At 39.0% G+C, this 20,248-nt stretch overlaps 1 protein-coding gene across 16 annotated transcripts in view; it reads right to left on the bottom strand.

Annotated features, from left to right (window-relative positions):
* Positions 1 to 20,248, bottom strand: part of CEP126 (centrosomal protein 126) — a 103,171-nt gene that overhangs the window by 65,603 nt on the left and 17,320 nt on the right. For 15 of the 16 annotated variants that reach the window (XM_045038176.1, XM_019811193.3, XM_019811191.3 and 12 more), the window contains one exon: positions 664 to 809. In XM_045038176.1, coding sequence (XP_044894111.1) covers positions 664 to 809 — 146 coding nt within the window. Of the gene's footprint in view, positions 1 to 663; positions 810 to 20,248 lie in introns of those variants that run through there. The other variant, XM_045038180.1, reaches the window with a different exon arrangement.

The raw sequence follows: 20,248 nt of genomic DNA, 5'->3' as shown, positions 1-20,248 counted from the left end.
AGGTCTCAGATTGTTGGATTATATCACTTTGTACACTTTATTTTTATTTAAATGTTTCTCAAACAGGAATTTGAACCAAAATGTGAATAAAATACCAGAATGAATGTGACACTAATTTACTGAACCTAAATGTTAAATTTTCTTTTTACTAAATCAATTTTAAAAAGACAAAGCATTGTGAGCCAGGATATAGTAGAATCAAACTTGCAAGCTTTCAAAATTTACTAATAGAGCCAACAAAATATTCTCCAGGTTAAAGCTAAATCAAATTACAATTTTTCACTTGGTTAAAACCTTATTACTCAAAGGCATATTTTTTTAGTTTGAATTTATACTTCCTTTCTTTTTTTTATTTTCTTTTTTAATGTTTATTTTTGAGGGGGAGAAAGAGGGCAAGCAGGGGAGGGACAGAGAGAGAGGAAGACACAGAATCTGAAGCAGGTTCCAGGCTCCGAGCTGTCAGCACAGAGCCCAACACAGGGCTTGAACTCAAAAACTGTGAGATCATGCATGATCTGAGTCGGAGTTGGACGCTCAACTGACTGAGCCACCCATGTGCCCCTATATTTTCTTTCTTAATTTATCATTTTACTGCCTACTCAATATTGAATATTAGATATAACTTTCATTTTTGTTCTCAGATTGTTCTAGAGATTAAGGTACCTGCTCTCCTCCGTTGTGAAAGAGGAATATGGGCACGTTGGAATTTTTCAGTGACTTCTTCAAACTTCTCTTTTCTTTGTTGAAGTATTTGTTCTCTGATTTGTTGTTCTCTTTCTTCTTGTTCTTTTCGTTTCTCTTCAAAAGCTCTATATTCAAAACACAAAGTAGATAACTGAATTAGGGATTAAATTTTAAAAATCTCAATACAGAAAACAGCTTCAAACTGGTGATTTATTATACAGTGATGTTTTCATATTTCAAAAGTCTACTTACTTAGAAACAAATTAAAAAAAAAGGCCCTTAGATAAGAATTTTAATATCTTTATATGTGGTAATTCCAGAACCTTATCCAGGCCTGGCAGGCCTACATACATGTTTCCACCTCCCAAAGCCTGCTGTGGAAGCATTCTTTACTATTTTCTGGAATGTGAAGAGCTAATTCATTGGTGAAAGAATCAGTCTTACAAATTATGGGGCAGTCAGGACAATGCTGTATATTTCTTTTTTTCTTTTAGACCAAAAGTTTAAAATTGGCTGTCATGATAAGTCTGAAGTATGCTAAAAATCCATGCAATTTATGTAAAAATCTTGATTTCCACCTCCTCTGGAAAATATGTAAGATTTGTCAAGTATGAACTCCTATTCACACATTCCCTATTTTTCTTAACTTTCCTATTTCATTTATTTCTGATTGCACCTGGGCACTTGAGTTTATATTCTCTAGTTTCATCTGTTTCAAAAAATTAATTTTGCTTGTGAAAAATATGTGTGTGTGTTTCAATAATTATTTGCTAGACAATGAAAAAAATGGAAAAGGAAGCTTGCAATTCACTGGTTGAGAAACCGCCAAGTGGTTCTCCTCTTCAGAAAGCATGGGGCTGAGAGGTGGTAGGTAAGAAGTCTTTAAGATTTTTAGTGCCATGCATTACTATTAACCATCCTTCCAAAGGCCTTCACTGGCTGGAGCATTATTCTACTCTAAATAACTCAGATTTAGGGAAGTACACTTCTGGGAAGTAGGGATATGTATATTTAAGTGGTCTTACCCCAGTGGTAGGTAGGAGATAGTGGGTTTGATGCAACAATTACAACACTGTATTGCAAACTTCATAACATGCAGACATAAAGAAAATCCATGAGCAAAAGGATGCCAACATGGGGGTGGGACTAACAGAATCATAAAGTTGAAGGATCCTTATATTTATGTGAAATGGTCCAGTTATAACTCTAAATTGTTAAGAATGAATATTATAATGCCTAGAGGAGCCACTAAAAAAAAGTAAAATTGAAAATATTTTGACTAACTCAAAGGGAGGCAGGAAAGGAAGAAGAAACAAGAAGAAAAAAAATAGAACTGATAGAAAACATAGTTAAATGAGAGACCTACATCAAACTGCTTTAAGAATTATTAGATGTAAAAAGACTAAACACAAGGCAGAGTCTTGTTTTTGGGAGACAGTTCTCTGTAAATATTTCGTATTTCTGCACAGCCCAGGTTCTCTGAATGAAGACATTCACAGCCAACTCATGAGTGTGTGTGTAGACAGTGCAGTATAGTAAAGCAAAGAAAGGTCTCCCTTCCTGGAGACGTGGGGTAGCGAAGATAAAGATCTCTCTCTTCTCCAAAGAGTGCTTACACTCCAGATCAAACATAAGGTTTCCTTCTCTCTGAAGAGGGGGATAGCAGCGGCCATGTAGTTTCCACGTGTCGTGGTTCTTAGTCTGTAATGAACTAGTTCCTACTCTGTGCAGGAGCCATCTGGCCCTCACAGCATTGCCCTTTGGGGAGTAGACTTTAGGAAACTGACACAAGACATTGCTTTGGCTACGCTTTTTCCACGAGTGATACACAGTTTGTTTTCTTTCAGCCTGCCACAATACATACGAAATAGTGGTAAGCTAAAAAAATTAGCTTGCTTGTCAAAACCTCAGATCCTATACAGTTCTTCACAGTTTCTGATTTAGCGCTTGCTAGACTGAATATAACCAAGACACAAGAGGATTTCCACAAACACAGACAGGTTGAAAGCAAAAGGATGAAACAGTAGAAGACATTTACTAAATTAATAGCAAACAAAGTAGGCTTTAAGACAGGGAGTATTACCAGAGATGAAAACAATATTTCATAATGATAGAAGGGTCAGTTCATCAGGACTACATAAAAATCATAAATATGTATGCACCTAATAAGAGACCTTCAAAATACATGAAGCAAAGAACTAAAGGGAGAAACTGATGAATCCATGATTATAGTTGCATATTGCAACATACCTCTCAATAATTGATAGAACAGTCACAAAAAAAATATCAGTAAGAATACAGATTTGAACACTATCAACTACCTTGACCTTGTTGATATTTACAGAACAACTATTTAGGCCCAACAATTGCAATACATATTCTTTTTGAGTGCAACATAAGAAATCTTACATTGGCCCATAAAACAAATGCCAATGAATTTCATAAGATTTAAATCTTAGAGTATGTTCTCCAATTAAAAAATAGATTTATATTAGAAATCAATTATGGTATCTAGAAAAGCTCAATAATTGGAAATTAAGAAAAAAACAAGAACATACTTCCAAATAAGCTATAGGTCAAAAAAAAAGAAATCAAAAGGGAAGTAGCAAAACAAAATGAACAAAATGAAAATGCAGCATACCAAATTTATTGAGTGCAGTTGTTCAGAGGAAAATTTACCTTATTATTTTTTTAATGTTTATTTAATTTTGAAAGAGAGGGAGCAGAGGATCCTAGGCAGACTCTGCATTGACAGCAGCAAGCCCGATGTGGGGCTTGAACTCATGAACCGTGAGACGGTGGTCTGGGCCTACGTCGAATGTCTAATCAACTGAGCCACGCAGGCGCCCCCCGGAGGGAAATTTATAACTTTAAATGCCTACAGTGGAAAACGATAAAAACTTTAAATCAGTGATTTTAGTTCCCACCTTAAGAAGATGGAAGACGTGAAACTTTATTCTTTGGTAAGAAGAAAGGAATGAATAAAAGAAGAAAGCAATGAAACACTAAACTAAAAAATAGAGACCACACAGACTAAAGTTGTGTTTGAAAACCTTAGTAAAATTGATAAACTCCTACCAAGGATGATGAATGAAAAAAAAAAGAGTGAAGAAAAAAAAGTAAACAAAATGATCACTCTCATGAATGAAAGATAGGCTATCACTACCAATACCACAGACATTAAAAGAATAATATGACCAACTTTCTGCTAATAAATTCAACAACTTAGATAAAATGGATCAATTTCTTGAAAGAATCAACTTAGCAAAACTGACAAAAAAATACAAAAACTTTATTAATAAATTTAATTTATAATTAGCAAGCTTCCTACAAAGAAAACTCCCTGTTCAGATTTTTTATTATTACTTTTTGTCAAACATTTAAAGGAGAAATAACAATCATAGAACCTTTTTCCAAGTATAGAAGTGGAGGAAACACTTTTTCAACATATTTTATTTATTAAAAAAAATTTTTTTAACGTTTATTTATTTTTGAGAAAGAGAGACACAGTGCAAGTGGGAGAGGGGCAGAGAGAGGGAGACACAGAATTGGAAGCAGGCTTCAGGCTCTGAGCTGCCAGCACAGAGCCTGATGTGGGCTCAAACCCACATGAGATCATGACCTGGGCTGAAGTCAGACACTTATCCAACTGAGCCAGCCAGGCATTCCCCCCACCACCCACAACATATTTTATAAAGGTTGTATAACCTTGATCTCCAAACCTCACAAAGATATTACAAGAAATTTATAGACCAAACTGTACACAAAAATCCTTCACAAAATATTAGTAAATAAAATCCACCAGTTTATTAAGAAAACTCCCACATCACCAAATGAGAGTTACCCTTAGAAGGCAAGGCTGACTTGATATCTCAAAATTAATCAGTAAAAGAAAAATAAAAAATAAAAAGGGGTGCCTGGATGGCTTAGTCAGTTGAGCATCCATCCGACTCTTGATTTCAGCTCAGGTCATGACCTCAGGATTGTGGGATCAAACCCTGCATTGGGCTCTGTGCTGGGCACAGACTCTCTCTCTCTCTCTCTCTCTCTCTCTCTCTCTCTCCCCCCCCCCCCCCCCCGTCTCCATCTGCCCCTCTCCCCTGCTCACGTGCTCTAAAACAAACAAATAAATGTCAAAGTTAATCAGTAAAATTAACCACACTGACCAAATAAAGGAGAACAGCTGTATGACAATATTGAATACATGTTCATGATAAGAACTCTCAACACACCAGGAATGAAAGGAAACCTCCTCAATCTGATAAAGGGCAATTATCAAAAATCCATAGTTAGCAGCACAGTTAACTGTAAAATAGTTAATACTTCCCTCTCCAAAGGGACAAAAGGCAAAAAAGCTCATTATATTGCCTCTATTCCCCATTACACTGGAGCTCCTAAAAAGTTCAATAAGGCCAACATAAAAACAAAAGGCACATCAATTGGAAAGATGAAGTTAATTCCCTTTATTTCAGATGACATGATTATACAAACAGAATATGCTAAGGAATTTAAAAATAACTCCTAGAACTAATGAGTGAATTTAACAAGTTCTCAGAATACAAGGTCAATGTAGAAAAATCAATATTTCTACATATAACAATGGAAAATGAAATTTAAATCCATTTAAAACAGCATCATAGAATTTGAAATACTTAGGAATTACGTAACAAAAACCATGTAAGAACTTCACTTTGAAAACCAGAAAATACTGCTAAAAGAAATTATACAAACAACAACAACAACAAAAAGAAAAAAACAGGAGAGAGGAAAGGAGAAATATACTGTGTTCATGGATTTCATGTATTACAAGACTCAATATTGTTATATCAATTCTTTCTAAATTGATCTGTATGTTCATCACGGTATGTTCAAAACCATGCAGGTTATTTATATGGAAAAGCAAAAAATACCAAGAAGAGACAAAACAATCTCGAATTAAAACAAAACTGGAGGGTGTGGCGCCTGGGTGGCTCAGTTAGTTGAGCTTTGGCTCAGGTCATAATCTCCCTGCATTTGGGCTCTGTGCTGACAGCTTGGAGCCTGCTTCGGATTCTGTGTCTCCCCCTCTCTCTGCCCTTCCCCTGCTCACACTCTCTCTCTCTCAAAAAATTAGTAAACACCAAACAAACAAGCAAACAAAACTGGAGGGTGTGCACTGCCTTATTTTGCTATGAAACAGTGGTTCTCAACTGGGGGCAATTTTGCCCCTTCCCTCTCAGTAAATATTTGGCAATGTCTGAAAACATTTTTAATTGAGCCACCACTGGGCATAGTATTGGTACCTAGTAGGTAGAGGCCAGGATACGTCCCATAATACATCTCATCCAAAATGTCAGCAGCGTTGTTGAAAATCTCTGCCATAATGCTGCAATAAGCGAGGCAGTGTAGTCCTGGTGTAAGGATAAACAGACCAATGGAATACAATATGGAATACAGAAATAAACCCCCACATACATGGCCAATTCATTTTTTAAAAATATTGTTTATTTTTTTTAATGTTTATTTATTTTTGAGACAGAGAGAGACACAGCATGAGCAGAAAGGGGCAGAGAGAGAGGGAGACACAGAATGTGAAGCAGGCTCCAGGCTCTGAGCTGTCAGCACAGAGCCCGACGCGGGGCTCAAACTCACGAACCGTGAGATCATGACCTGAGCCAAAGTCGGACGCTTAACCGACTGAGCCACCCAGGCACCCCATGGCCAATTCATTTTTTAAAAAGGTGGCACGGCCACTAAACATAGAAAGGAATCGTTTTTCAACAGATGCTGCTAGAACAACCGGACCAACTCAAAGGAATAAAGCCCAGCCTTACATAAGAGCACAGACACAGACTCTGATATGGATGGTAAGCCTAAAAGCCCAAACCAGAAACTTTCCAGAAGGAAACAAGCAGACACTCTTCATAACCTTGGAATAGACATGTCTTCCGGAGTACACAAAAAGCTTTATCTATAGGGGCTCCTGGGTGGCTAAGTCACTTCAGCAACCAACTCTTGATTTTGGACAGGTCATATCTCACGGTTTGTTATTTTGAGCCCCATGTCAGGCTCTGTGCTGACAGTATGGAGCCTGCTTGGGATTCTCCCTCCCTCTCTCTCTGCCCCTCCCCTACTTGCACTGTCTCTGCTAAATAAACTTAAAAAAAAATTTTTTTTTCAACGTTTATTTATTTTTGGGACAGAGAGAGACAGAGCATGAACGGGGGAGGGGCAGAGAGAGCGGGAGACACAGAATCGGAAACAGGCTCCAGGCTCTGAGCCATCAGCCCAGAGCCTGACGCGGGGCTCGAACTCACGGATGGCGAGATCGTGACCTGGCTGAAGTCGGACACTTAACCGACTGCGCCACCCAGGCGCCCCAATAAACTTTTTTAAAAAGATGTTTATTGGGGCTCCTGGGTGGCTCAGTCGGTTGAACATCTGACTTCGGCTCAGGTCATGATCTTGCTGTCTGTGAGTTCAAGCCCTGTGTCGGGCTCTGGGCTGACAGCTCGGAGCCTGGAGCCTGTTTCAGATTCTGTGTCTCCCTCTCTCTCTGACCCTACCCCACTCATGCTCTGTCTCTCTCAAAAATAAATAAACATTAAAAAAAATTTTTTTTTAAGATGTTTATTTATTTTGGAGAGAGAGTGAACACAAGCAGGGGAGGGGTAGAGAAAGAGGGAGACAGAGAATCTGAAGCAGGCTCCAGACTCTGAGTTGTCACCACAGAGCCTGACATGGGGCTTGAACCCACTGAGAGATCATGACCTGAGCCAAAGTCAGATGCTTAACTGACTGAGCCACCCAGGTGCCTCAAGCTTTTTTTTTTTTTTTAATCACTAAATATAGAACAAAAAACTGACAAACTATACTTCATCAAAACTTAAAACTGCTTTATGAAAGATTTTATGAAGTAAATAAAAAGGCAGGCCATAGACTGGAAGAAAATACTTGCAATATATATCTCTGACAAAGGAACTATATCCAGAATATATAAAAAAAATCTTACAACTCAAAAAGAAGACAAATAATCCAATTAAAAATGGACAAAATGGGGCGCCTGGGTGGCTCAGTCGGTTAAGCGTCCGACTTCGGCTCAGGTCATGATCTCACGGTTCATGGGTTCGAGCCCTGCCGCAGGCTCTGTGCTGACAGCTCAGAGCCTGGAGCCTGCTTCAGATTCTGTGTCCGTCACTTTCTGCCCCTTAGTCATGCTCTGTCTCTGTCTCTCTCTCAAAAATAAATAAACGTTAAAAAAATTTTTTTTTAAATGGACAAAATACTTAACAGAGATGTCACCAAAATCACATAAAAATAGGTAAGCAGGGGAGTCCAAATTACAACTACTTCATATCTACTACACAGCTAAAATTAAAAAGACTGACATTGCTGGTGGGTGTGTAAAATGGTTAGTCCTTTCAGAAAACTTTGTGACAGTTTCATATATGGATAAACACAAATGTACCCTAGGATTTAGCAATTCTACTTTTACTCAGGGGAAATGAAACATATGTCCAGAACAAGATGTCTTATAGTAACTGATTCTCTGATGTTTTACAATTTCAGCTTGAATTATCTTTCAGTCGGCAGCTTTATTAATAGCCTCAATTATAACAACCTAATGTCCATCAATAGGAGAATCGATAAACAAATTATGATATATCCTTACAATGCAAAACCACTCAGCACTAAAAAAGGGATAAACTAGTGATACATGCAATGACATGGGTAAATCTCAACATTAAGTAAAAGAAACCATTAACAAAAGTGCAAGGACTGGCAAAACGAATTCTGATGACAGAAATCAGAACAGTGGTTGTTGAGGGGTGGAGACTGATGATAATGGATTTGAAAGTATATGCAAGGGAATGACAGGGACAAACTAGGGAGTGAGAAGCACAGTCTGAATAGAAGTGAGAATTCAAGGGATAAGAATAACAAAGAAAGGGTGATAAGATAGATGGACTGGGGTGGGGTCTTACAATTGCTAAACTCAGGGTACAAGAGGAAGTGACACGGAGAGGCAGGTGGTACAGATCATAGACTGAGATTCCAGGAACTGAAATTTTGGAGGTGAAGAAATAATTGGTGGTAGCTGAGGTGAGATGCCATTGAATGGGTGAAGTTCAAGAAAATGATAGGTCACTATGTTGAATGGGTGATCTATGAAGATACTGAAATTACAAAGAATGATCACCGGAATAGTGGTTGAAAGGGCGGGCCTATGCCTGCCGACTCCATCTTGTTCTGTGTCCTTCACCTTGACCACTCCTCCTCCCCTTGAGTAACCTCCCGCCCACCTGCCTAACAGGACTCCGACCCCGACCCTTCCCCAGCCAATCAGCTGAGGCCACAGCCATTACCTCACCAACTGCCCCTAGGCCCCAATAAAACCTTTGTCCTTTTGAAACTCGCTCTCTCTCTCCGGCATCTCACCACTGCTGTGCAGGTACGGGATTGTTGAGCTCGAGCTAGCTCGAATAAAGGCTCTTTGCTTTTGCATGGGACTCGGCTCCCTGGTGGTCTTTGGGGATCACGAATTCTGGGCATGACAGTGGTAAGGAGGTAAGAAGAGCCAGGTGCTAAAACTTTCAAGCAATGACACAGAGGATCTATAGAGCATCATAATAATAGTGATATTATTACGACAGGTAATAGTGTAAGACAGGTAAGACAGGTAATAGTGAGCAGTACAGTTAGATAGCATGTGCTTTAAAAGATCTTGGGGACCAGGGTACCCTGTACCCACTCTGGCCCATATCCACGTTAGCTATGGCTATTCCAGCAGGGTAGTCACAGCATAGATTGCCCTGGGATCCCCAGCCCATGCCAGACATAGCTCCAGTCACCGGCACGCACAGTCTACACAAGGAACAATGACACACAAGACCATTCCATCATGTTTAGGAGAATTATCTGTTCCACCTGATTCATAGAAACAAACACAGAAAGTAAAGCAAAATTAAGACAAAGGAATATGCTCCAAGTGAAATAAGACAAAACCTCAGAAAAAGAACTAAATGAGAAGGAGAGAACAAATCTACCTGATAAAGAGTTTAAAGTAATGGTCTTCAAGATACTCACCACACTGGAGAAGAGTGGTTGAACTAAGAACTTTGATAGAAAACATTAAAAAAGAACCAATCAAGATTTGAAGCATACAATAACTGAAATTAAAAATACACTAGAAGGAATCAACAGGAGATTAGAAGGTACAGAAGAATGGATCAGCAATCTGGAAGACAGGGTAATGGAAAAAAAAAAAAACTCCTAAGCTCAACAGCAAAAAGAGGAAAAACAAAAAGATTGGTTAAAGGATCTCTTGGACAACATCAAACAAACAAATATTTGCATCACAGGGATCTCAGAAGGAGAAGAGAGAAAGGAACAGAAAGCATATTGTAACAAATAATAGCTGAAAACTTCCCTAACCTGGGGAAGGAAACAGACATCCAGGTTTGGGAAGCACACAGTTCCAAACAAGATGGACCCATGAAATTCTCTCTACACTGACACATAATAATTAAAACACCAAAGATGAAAAACCAAGGAAGAATTTTAAAAGCAACAAAGGTGGCAGCACCTGGGTGGCTCAGTTGGTTGAACATCCGACTTTCGCTCAGGTCATGATCTCACAGCCCGTGAGTTCGGGCCCTGCGTCAGGCTCTGTGCTGCCTGCTTTGGATTTTGTGTCTCCCTTTCTCTCTGCCCCTCCCCGGCTCATGCTCTGTCTCTCTCCTCTCTCAAAAACAAATAAACATGAAAAAAAAAAAAAAAAAGAAAGAAAAAAAAGGCAGCAAAAATGAAGCAACTAATTATGTATAAGGGAAATGCCACAAGGCCATCAGCTGATTTTTTTCAACAGAAACTTTGTAGGCAGTGACATGATATATTCAAAGTACTAAAAGGAAAAACCCTAGAACTAAGAATATTCTGCTTAGCAAGGCTATCACTCAGAATAGAACGAGAGATAAAGAGTTTCCCAGACAAACAAAAATTAAAGGAGTTAATTTACTACGGAACCAGCCTTACAATAAATGTTAAAGGAACTTCTTTTAGTGTAAATGAAAAGGCCATAATTAGAAAATTATAAAAAGAAAAAATACCATGAGTAAAAGCAAATATACACTAAAGTTATAAGAGCAATCATTTGTAAAGCTAAAAAGTTAAAAGACAAAAGCAGTAAAATCAATTTTATCTAAAAAATTAATTAAGGGGAACTCAAAAAACATAAAGATGTAAAACATGACAATATATACATAAAATACGGAAGAGGAAGTAAAAATGAAGTTCTTTTAGAATGTGATGCTATATTCTTAGGATATAATATATGAATCTCATGATAACCACAAAGCAAAAAACTATAATAGATACAAAAAGGAAAGAGAAAGAAAGCCAAGTCTAACACTAAATAAAGTCATGAATCACAAGGAAAGAAAGCAAAAGAAGAAAGGGACAGAGAACTATGAAAACAACCAGAAAACTATGAACAAGATGGCAATAAGTACATATCTATCAATAATTACTTTAAATGTAAATGGTCTAAATGCTCCAGTGAAAAGACATGGGAGGGTCTCCATGGGGAGGAAGAGGATTGAGCACCAAGGGTCTGCTGCCTCCCCTTTGTGCTGTGGAACCAGTTATTTCGGGGGGGGGGGGTAGGTTTTATCAGGGGTGGATACCCATCCCCCTCTCCCAACAGTGTCAAGGACATGTGATTGGTGCTGAGCTATGGGTGTAGCTCCAAGGACTGGAGACCTCAAGTGCTCTAGGAGGACAGACATACCTCCCCATCCCCAGCTGAGGAAGACACATTTCCATTCAAGGGCTCAGAGTGGGCCGTGGCCAGCATGGCTTCAGCAGCTGGAGAAGCACAGCGTGACATCAGTGCAGTGGAAGACACAGCTCTGTCCTGCTGCGGCCACCTGGCCACCCGGGGCCACCCGGGAGGAGCCTTGTAACAAGAGTCAATGTGGGCGCCTGGGAGGGCGGTGGGGCAGGAGGACCCGAAGCTCACCACACCCAACAGATACACCTTGGTAAAAGCCACATGGGTCGGCAAACCCCGAAAACAACCCAAAGAGTGGCCAGTCTATCCACAGTTAACAGTAGAGGGGAGGCCACATCAAGATGGGTGGGAGGGTGGAGATGTGGCCAGGAACCAAATTTCCAGTGAGATTAACCACAAACGAACGGGAGGGTCACCACAGGCATGAAGAAGGCATGGAACTGGACCCCCCACCAGGCTCCCCAGACACAGGGGCCCTGCACTGGGAGGACAGATCCCTAGAACATTTGGCTCTGAAAGCCAGTGGAGCCAAACTTCTTGAGATTTTACAATCATAGGCTTAACTCTGGGTACTTTAAAATCTGTGAGCTTAGCTCCGGGAGAGGGAGAGGGTGAGGACTACAGGAAACGGAGTCCCTGTCTTTAAAGAGACAGCTAACAAACCACCGCTGTGAGCTTTTGAGCTAAGGCATAGAAACAGCAGTTCGCAAAGTGCCTGGGGCACACAGGAAGAAGATTTAGTTACTAACCCCAGAAATTTGCTGGAGGGCCAGGGATCTTTAGGAGGCTTCTCACTTCTCCAAGAACAAACGATCTGGTACAAATCTGGACAGTGACATGCAGAAGAATGAACCTGGACCACTTTCTTACACCATACATAAAAATAAACCCCAAATGATTTAAAAATCTAAATGTCAGACTCCAAACCATGAAACTCCTAGAAGAAAACAAAAGATATCCAAATAATCTCTTGGACATCAACCACAGATGTCCTCAGGCAAGAAAAACAAAAGCAAAAATGAACTATTGGGACTACCCCAAAATAAAAATCTTTCACACAGCAAAGAAAACCACTGACAGAATGAAAAGGCAACGGAAGAAGACATTTGCAAAATGATATATCTGATAAGGGCTTAATATCTAATATAAATAAAAAAATTTATACCACTCAACACCAGAAAACCAAATAATCCCATTAAAGATGGTTAGAGGACCTGAACACACATTTTCCCAAAGAAGATACACAGATGGCCAATAGGTACATGAAAAGATGGCTGTCAATCATCATCAGGGTAATGGAAATCAAAACCAAGTGAGGTATCACCTCACATCTACCAGAATGGCTGTTATTAAAAAGGTAAGAAATAATAAGTATTGTTGAGGATGTGGAGAAAAAGGAACTCCTGTGCACTGTTGGAGAAATGCAAACTGGTAGAGCCACTGTGGAAAACAGTAGGAAGGCTCCTCAAAAAACTAAAAAGAGAAATATCACATGATCCAGTAATCCCATTATTGGGTTTTTACTCAAAGAAAACAAAACATGAATTCAAAACGATATATGCACCCCTATGCTTATTGCAGGATTATTTACAACTGTCAAGATATGGAAGCAATCTAAGTGTCCATCAATAGAAGAATAAAAAAGATGTAAATATATACATATGTACGTACACACACACACACACACACACACACACACACACACACACTGGGATATTACTTAACCATAAAAGGGAATGAGATCTTGCCATATGAGACAGCACAGATGGACCTAGAGGGCATTATGTTCAGTGAAGTAAGTCAGACAAAGACAAATACCATAAGATTTCACCTAGAAGATCTAAAAAGCAAAAGAAACAAAGTAGAAACAGATCCACAAGTAGAAAAAACTGATGCATACCAGAGGGGAGAGGCATGGGGGAAGGGGCAAAATGGGTGGAGGGGAGTGGGAGATTCAGGGGGATGAAAGGCACAGCATAGGGAACACAGTCAATGATATTGTGACGGTGTTGTATGGGGATAGATACACTTATGGGGAGCATAAGGTACAGAGAGGGCCAATCACATTGTACCTAAAACTAATGTAACAATATATGTCGACTCTATTCCAGTTAAAAAAAGGGTGCCTGGGTGGCTCCGTCAGTTGAGTCTGACTTGATTTTGGCTCAGGTCATGATCTCACCCTTAGCGAGACAGAGCCCCGCGCAGGGCTCTGCGCTGACAGTGTGGAGCCTGCTTGGGATTCTCTCTCCTTCTCTCTGTTCCTCCCCTACTCATGTGCAAGTGCATGTGCACACTGTCTCTCAAAATAAATGAACTTAAAAAAAGTTAAAAAAATAAAAGAGCTGAGGGACTTTAAAGAAAAGTGCAATGGTTAGAAGAGACAATGAAAAGCAATAGTGACTCTTCAGGCCTCATCCTGTGTGTCTATCAAGTATCTATTATAGTGTCTTAACATACTTCCCACAATATCACCTACTCCTTCCCTCCCACATTCTTTATCATAAACAAAAATAGAAGCTGTAAGCAGAGAATTTGTTCCATACCTAAAAATTACTTGTATCCATATTTACCTCAATTTGAGTTCTAACAAATTTCTAATACAATCACATGTCTTCAACTCCTTTGTCTTACTTTTCCTTTTGATTAAACATTCCCATGTCTGCTCTCTTCCAAAAGGCACCAACTACACTTATGGGTAATTGCTTATGTAACTGACTTTTGTCTTTGGGACAGGGGATACAATCAGGATTGTAGGGACTGATGTAGAAAGTAAGTTTGGGAGAAGGCTTCTGGCAAAGCAAAGTTCATCACTGCACATAAGATGGACTGTGAAAATGGAATAGAACACCACTCATTTATTACGGCCAGGCAGTGCATCAGAATTTCATGTGTACGGTCTTGCTTTAGCCCACAATTCTGGGAGTTGAATATTTTACAAATGAAAGAAATGAGTCTTAGAAAGGGTAAGTAATTTTTTCAAGGTCACATAATCACTAAATAGAACAAACAGGGAGTCTAAGCTAGGCAGTCTGACTCTTCCTGGTTTTTAATCACTTTCCTAGAGACCATATAACAGACTTTTTATAACTTTTCTCAAGGCACCTCTATTCTCAACATCGACACATACACAACTTTGCCTTCCCATGGAATCCTAAGCTTAACTTACCATAGTGTTTATCTTACTAAATTGTAATTATCTGTTTACTTTTCTGTATTGCTTATTAGACTTTAAGTATCACAAGACAGATAATGTGTCAGCACATAACATAGTGCTTGAAACATAATAGGAACTACATAGAATTGCTGAATAAAAGAACTAATTGTATTTTAACTATCTCCCCCATCAGATGCTAAGTTTATTGAGTGTGGGGACTGAAATTTTAATTTCTGGAATTTTGGTGCCTAACACCAAGCCTTAAACCTGAAAGATGTTTAATACATAATTGCTGAATGAATGCTTGTTCATATGTCAGCTTCAAATATAATCAGAGCACTTCTAAAAGCGGTTATTTATTATTTTGATTTAATAATTTATCTGCTGGGAATATAACGGTAAGCAAAAATAGATGTGATCTGTGCAGTTTTTTTTTTTTTTAATTTTAAACGGTGAAAGCACATGAGTGGTGGAGAGATGCAGAGGGAGAGAAAAAGAGAGGGAGAGAGAATCTTAAGCAGGCTCCACACTCAGCATGGAGCCTGATGTAGGCTCCCACAACCCTGGGATCACGACCTAAGCCGAATCAAGAGTTGGACTCTCAACAGAGTGAGCCACCCAGGTGTCCCTATGCAGCTATTTATAATCTAATGAAGCAAGCTAACAAAAGCAAGTATACAAAGAATTACTGATTGTCATAAGTGCTGTGAAGTAAAGAAACTCTAGTCCAAGACAGAAAACTTACTTTATTTTTAGTTTTTTTAATGTTTGTTTATTTTTGAGAGAGAGAGAGAGAGAGAGAGACAGCCAGACAGAACATGAATGGGGGGAGGGGCAGAGAGAGAGAGGGAGACACAGAATCCAAAGCAGGCTCCAGGCTTTGAGTTGTCAGCACAGTAGGGCTCGCAGGGCTTGAATTCACGAACCATGAGATCATGACCTGAGCCGAAGTCGGATGCTTAACTGACTGAACCACCCAGGTGCCCCTAAGGGAACTCACTTTAAACGAGGTGAAACAGGGAATATTTCTCTGGAAACATAACATTTAAGCTAAAAATTCAGAATACGGCCAGTCATGAAAAGAAGTGAGTGGAGAAAAGTGCTCTAGGTAGAAGGAAGAGCATGCCAAAACAGTAAGTTGGGAGAAAGAGAAAATAAGACAATAATACCAGTTCAGCCAAGTTCGTCAGTGAGGAACGATGAATTTCTAAAGCTAACAGGTGATGCTTTTTTTGCTATAATCAGGGAGCAATTCTGATAGCAAGTTACCATCACTAGTATTTAATACTGTTCTCTGGGCTCAAATGCATATACAAAGTAATAATAATAATTTCACACAGTACTTTCTAGGACCATAGGAAATAATGTGTGTTCCAGACTGAATAAAATTAAACCAGGGATGGAATGTGATCAAGGACAGAAGTTTCTACTCCTGAACTCAGTGATGGGCTCAACAAAAAGTTTTGTTTTTAAATTTTTATTTTTCAATTTACATCCAAGTTCATTAGCATATAGTGCAACAATGATTTCAGGAGTAGATTCCTTAATGCCCCTTACCCATTTAGCCCATCCCCCCTCCCAAAATCCCTCCAGTAACCCTCTGTTTGTTCTCCATATTTAAGAGTCTCTTATGTTTTTGTCTCCCTCCCTGTTTTTTTTTTTTATTATTTTTGTTTCCCTTCCCTTATGTCCATCTGTTTTGTATCTTAAAGTCCTTATATGAGTGAAGTCATATGATATTTGTCTTTCTCTAATTTCGCTTAGCATAATACCCTCTAGTTCCATTCAAGTAGTTGCAAATGGCAAGATTTCATTCTTTTTGATTGCCAAGTAATACTCCATTGTATATATTTACACCACATCTTCTTTATCTATCGATGGACATTTGGGCTCTTTCCATACTTTGGCTATTGTTGATAGTGCTGCTATAAACATTGGGGTGCATGTGCCCCTTTGAAACAGGGATAAATACCCTTGGATAAATACCTAGTAGTGCGATTGCTGGGTCGTAGGGTAGTTTTACTTTTAATCTTCTGAGGAACCTCCATACTGTTTTCCAGAGTGGCTGCACCAGTTTGCATTCCCACCAGCAGAGCAAGAGAGATTCTTTCTCTGCATGTTCGCCAACATCTGTTGTTGCTTGAGTTGTTAAGGTTAGCCATTCTGACAGGTGTGAGGTGGTATTTCATTGTGGTTTTGATTTGTATTTCCCTGATGATGAGTGATGTTGAGCATTTTTTCATGTGTCGGTTTGCCATCTGGATGTCTTCTTTGGAGAAGTGTCTATTCAGGTCTTCTGCCCATTTGTTCACTGGATTATTTGTTTTTTGGGTGTTGAGTTTGATCAGTTCTTTATAGATTTTGGATACTAACCCTTTATCTGAGATGGCACTTGCAAATATCTCCTCTCATTCTGTCGGTTGCCTTTTAGTTTTGCTGATTTTTCCTTGGCTGTGCAGAAGCTTTTTATTTTGATGAGGTCCCAGTAGTTCATTTTTGCTTTTGTTTCCTTTGCCTCTGGAGACGTGTTAAGAAGTTGCTGTGGCCAAGGTCAAAGAGGTTTTTGCCTGCTTTCTCCTCGAGGATTTTGATGACCTCCTGTCTCACTTAGGTCTTTCATCCATTTTGAGTTTCTTTTTGTGTATGGTGTAAGAAAGTGGTCCAGGTTCATTCTTCTGCATGTCGCTGTCCAGTTTTCCCAGCACCACTTGCTGAAGAGACCGTCTTTATTCCATTGAATATTCTTTCCTGCTTTGTCAAAGGTTAGCTGGCCATATGTTTGTGGGCCCATTTCTGGGTTCTCTATTCTGTTCCATTGATCTGAGTGTCTGTTCTTATGCCAGTACCATACTGTCTTGATGATTACAGCTTTGTAATACAGCTTGAAGTCCGTAGACAGAAAGTTTTAATAAGCAATCGTAGAGGTGACTGATGTAGTTCTTTCCCTCATCACCGACTCCCCTTCATGCAGTTATGTGCCAGGCATTGTGGTAAGTACTCTGGGAACAGATGGGGCTGGTGATAAAAACAAGACACCTGCTCCTGCCACTGTAGAAGGCAGAGCTGGAAGAGCATGGTGCTGCTTCCCATTAACCCTGGAATCAGTCTTTTTTTAAGGTAATCATCACTTTTTATGTCTTTTCAATTTATTTATTTAACTCCAAGTTAGTTAACATACACTGTAGTATTGGTTTCACGAGAACCCATTGATTCATCACTTACATATGACACCCAGTACACATCCTGACAAGTGCCCTCCTTAAGGCTGATCATTCATTTAGCCCATCCCCCACCCACCTCCCTCTAGCAACCCTCAGTTTGTTCTCTGTATTTAAGAGTCTCTTATAGTTTTCCCCCTCTCTGTTTTTATCTTATTTTTGCTTCCCTTCCCCTATGTTCATCTGTTGTGTTTCTTACATTCCACATGAGTGAAATCATATGATATTTATCCTGAATGACTTATTTCACTTAGCATAATATACTCTAGTTCCATCCACATTGAGGAAACAGAGAGCTTTCCCCCTAAGGTCAGGAACATGACAGGGATGTCCACTCTTACCACTGTTATTCAGCATAGTCCTGGAAGTCCTAGCTTCAGCAATGAGGTAACAAAAAGAAATAAAAGGCATACAAATTGGCAAGGAAGAAGTCAAACTTTCACTATTGGCAGATGATATGATACTCGACATGGAAAACCTAAAAGACTCCACGAAAAATCTGCTAGAACTGATACATGAATTCAGCAAAGTCACAGGGTATAAAATCAATGTACAGAAATCAGTTGCATATCTATACACCAATAATGAAACAGCAGAGAAATCAAGGAATCAATCCCATTTACAATTGCACCAAAAAACTTAAAATACCTAGGAATAAGGCTAACCAAAGAGATAAAAGATCTACATGCTGAAAACTATGCTGAAAACTACACAAAGCTTGTGAACAAAATTGAAGACACAAAAAATGAAAAAACATTCCATGCTCATGGATTGGAACAACAAACATGGTTAAAATGTTGATCCTGCTCACAAAATCTACACATTCAGTGCAACCCCTTGGAGTTAGCCTTTTTCATGGAAGAAACATGGCCTGTCTCAGCAACTTAAAAAAATTCATTTACTGATTTGTGCTTGGAAAACATAAACTGGGGCACCTGGGTGGCTCAGTCAGTTAAGCATCTGACTTCAGCGCAGGTCATGATCTCACAGCTCATGAATTTGAGCCCCATATCAGGCTCTGTGCTGACAGCTCAGGGCCTAGAGCCTGCTTCAGATTCTGTGTCTCCCTCTCTCTCTCTGCCCCTCCCCTGCTCATGCTCTGTCTCTCTCTCAAAAAAATAAACACTAAAAAAAAAGAAAAGAAAACCACAAATTGTATATATTGAAGGTGTACAATATAATGTCTATATGTGTAAACACTGTGAAATGATTGTCCAAACCAAAGCTGTGGACATATCCCTCTCCTCCTATAGTTATCTTTTGCTTTTTGCTGATGAGCAAACTGGAGGTGTACTCATTTAGCAAATTTCAACTATACCATACACTATTAATTAATTACAGTCACCATGCTGTACATGAGATTTCTAGAACTTATTCACAGCTCAAAGTTTGTTCTTTTTGATCAATAGCTCTCCTTTTCCCCCACCCCTCTCTGCAGTTCAACCTTTTTTGGATTCCACATATAAGTGAGATCATGTGGTCTTTGTCTGTGTCTGACTCATTCCACTTAGCATAATGTCCTCCAGGTTCATTCATGTTGTCACAAATGGCAGGGTATCCTCCTCTTTTTAAGACTGAAATAATATTCCATGGTGTATGTATCTCTCACATTTTCTTTGTATATTCGCCAGCTGATGAACATTTAGATTATTTTCCTATCTTGGCTACTAGAATAATTCATTTCAGCAAATTTTGAAGGGTCTATTTAACGTGCACAGTTCTGCCTCATGAAACATGTAGACCACCTTGGCTCAATATGAGCCCCACATCACATGATGGTCGCATGTCAGATTGTTTGTTCTGTTTTTCCAGGAGTCTACAACTATGGAGTATTATTTTCTTCTGCTGGAAATATTCTTAAAAAGTGAAGAAATAACTGTCATGGCAACAATTTTAGCAAGAGAACCTAAGCATAGTATTAAGAGCACCTAAGGTCACAGGAGACACAGGCAGAACTGGAAAGCTGGCCTTTTGTAATGTATGTCTTTTTTCTGGATGGAACTGTATTTAAGATTTAAATAGGTACAATATTCTAGAGATATGATCATTTTTTTTAGTTTAAAAGTTTAAAAACTATATTTTGAAATAATTACAAATCAAATTTAAAAATAGAACAAAACAGCACTCCAATTAAAAAACTATAACTGGAGAAAGAGTAGTTTTCAGGAATAAAGCATAAGATTTTAAATACATGATAATGCCAATAGCTTATAAGAAATAACACTAAATACAAGAATATACTGTCACATTTCGCTGCTTGTCAATGAAACACGTGTCACAGTTAATCCTTTACTTGTTAACACTTAAAATTATTTGAGATCCCAAAAACCTGTATTGAAAAATCATATTTCCAACTGATTGACTTTCCCTTGACTGGAAAAGAAAATAAACGGAAAGTTTCAAACAGCCATGAAGACA

This window comes from Felis catus, chromosome D1 (genome assembly GCF_018350175.1).
Source record: "Felis catus isolate Fca126 chromosome D1, F.catus_Fca126_mat1.0, whole genome shotgun sequence".
Classification (NCBI taxonomy): Eukaryota; Metazoa; Chordata; class Mammalia; order Carnivora; family Felidae; genus Felis; species Felis catus.
Note: the sequence above shows the minus strand (reverse complement) of the source record. Positions and strands in the feature narration are given on the sequence as shown.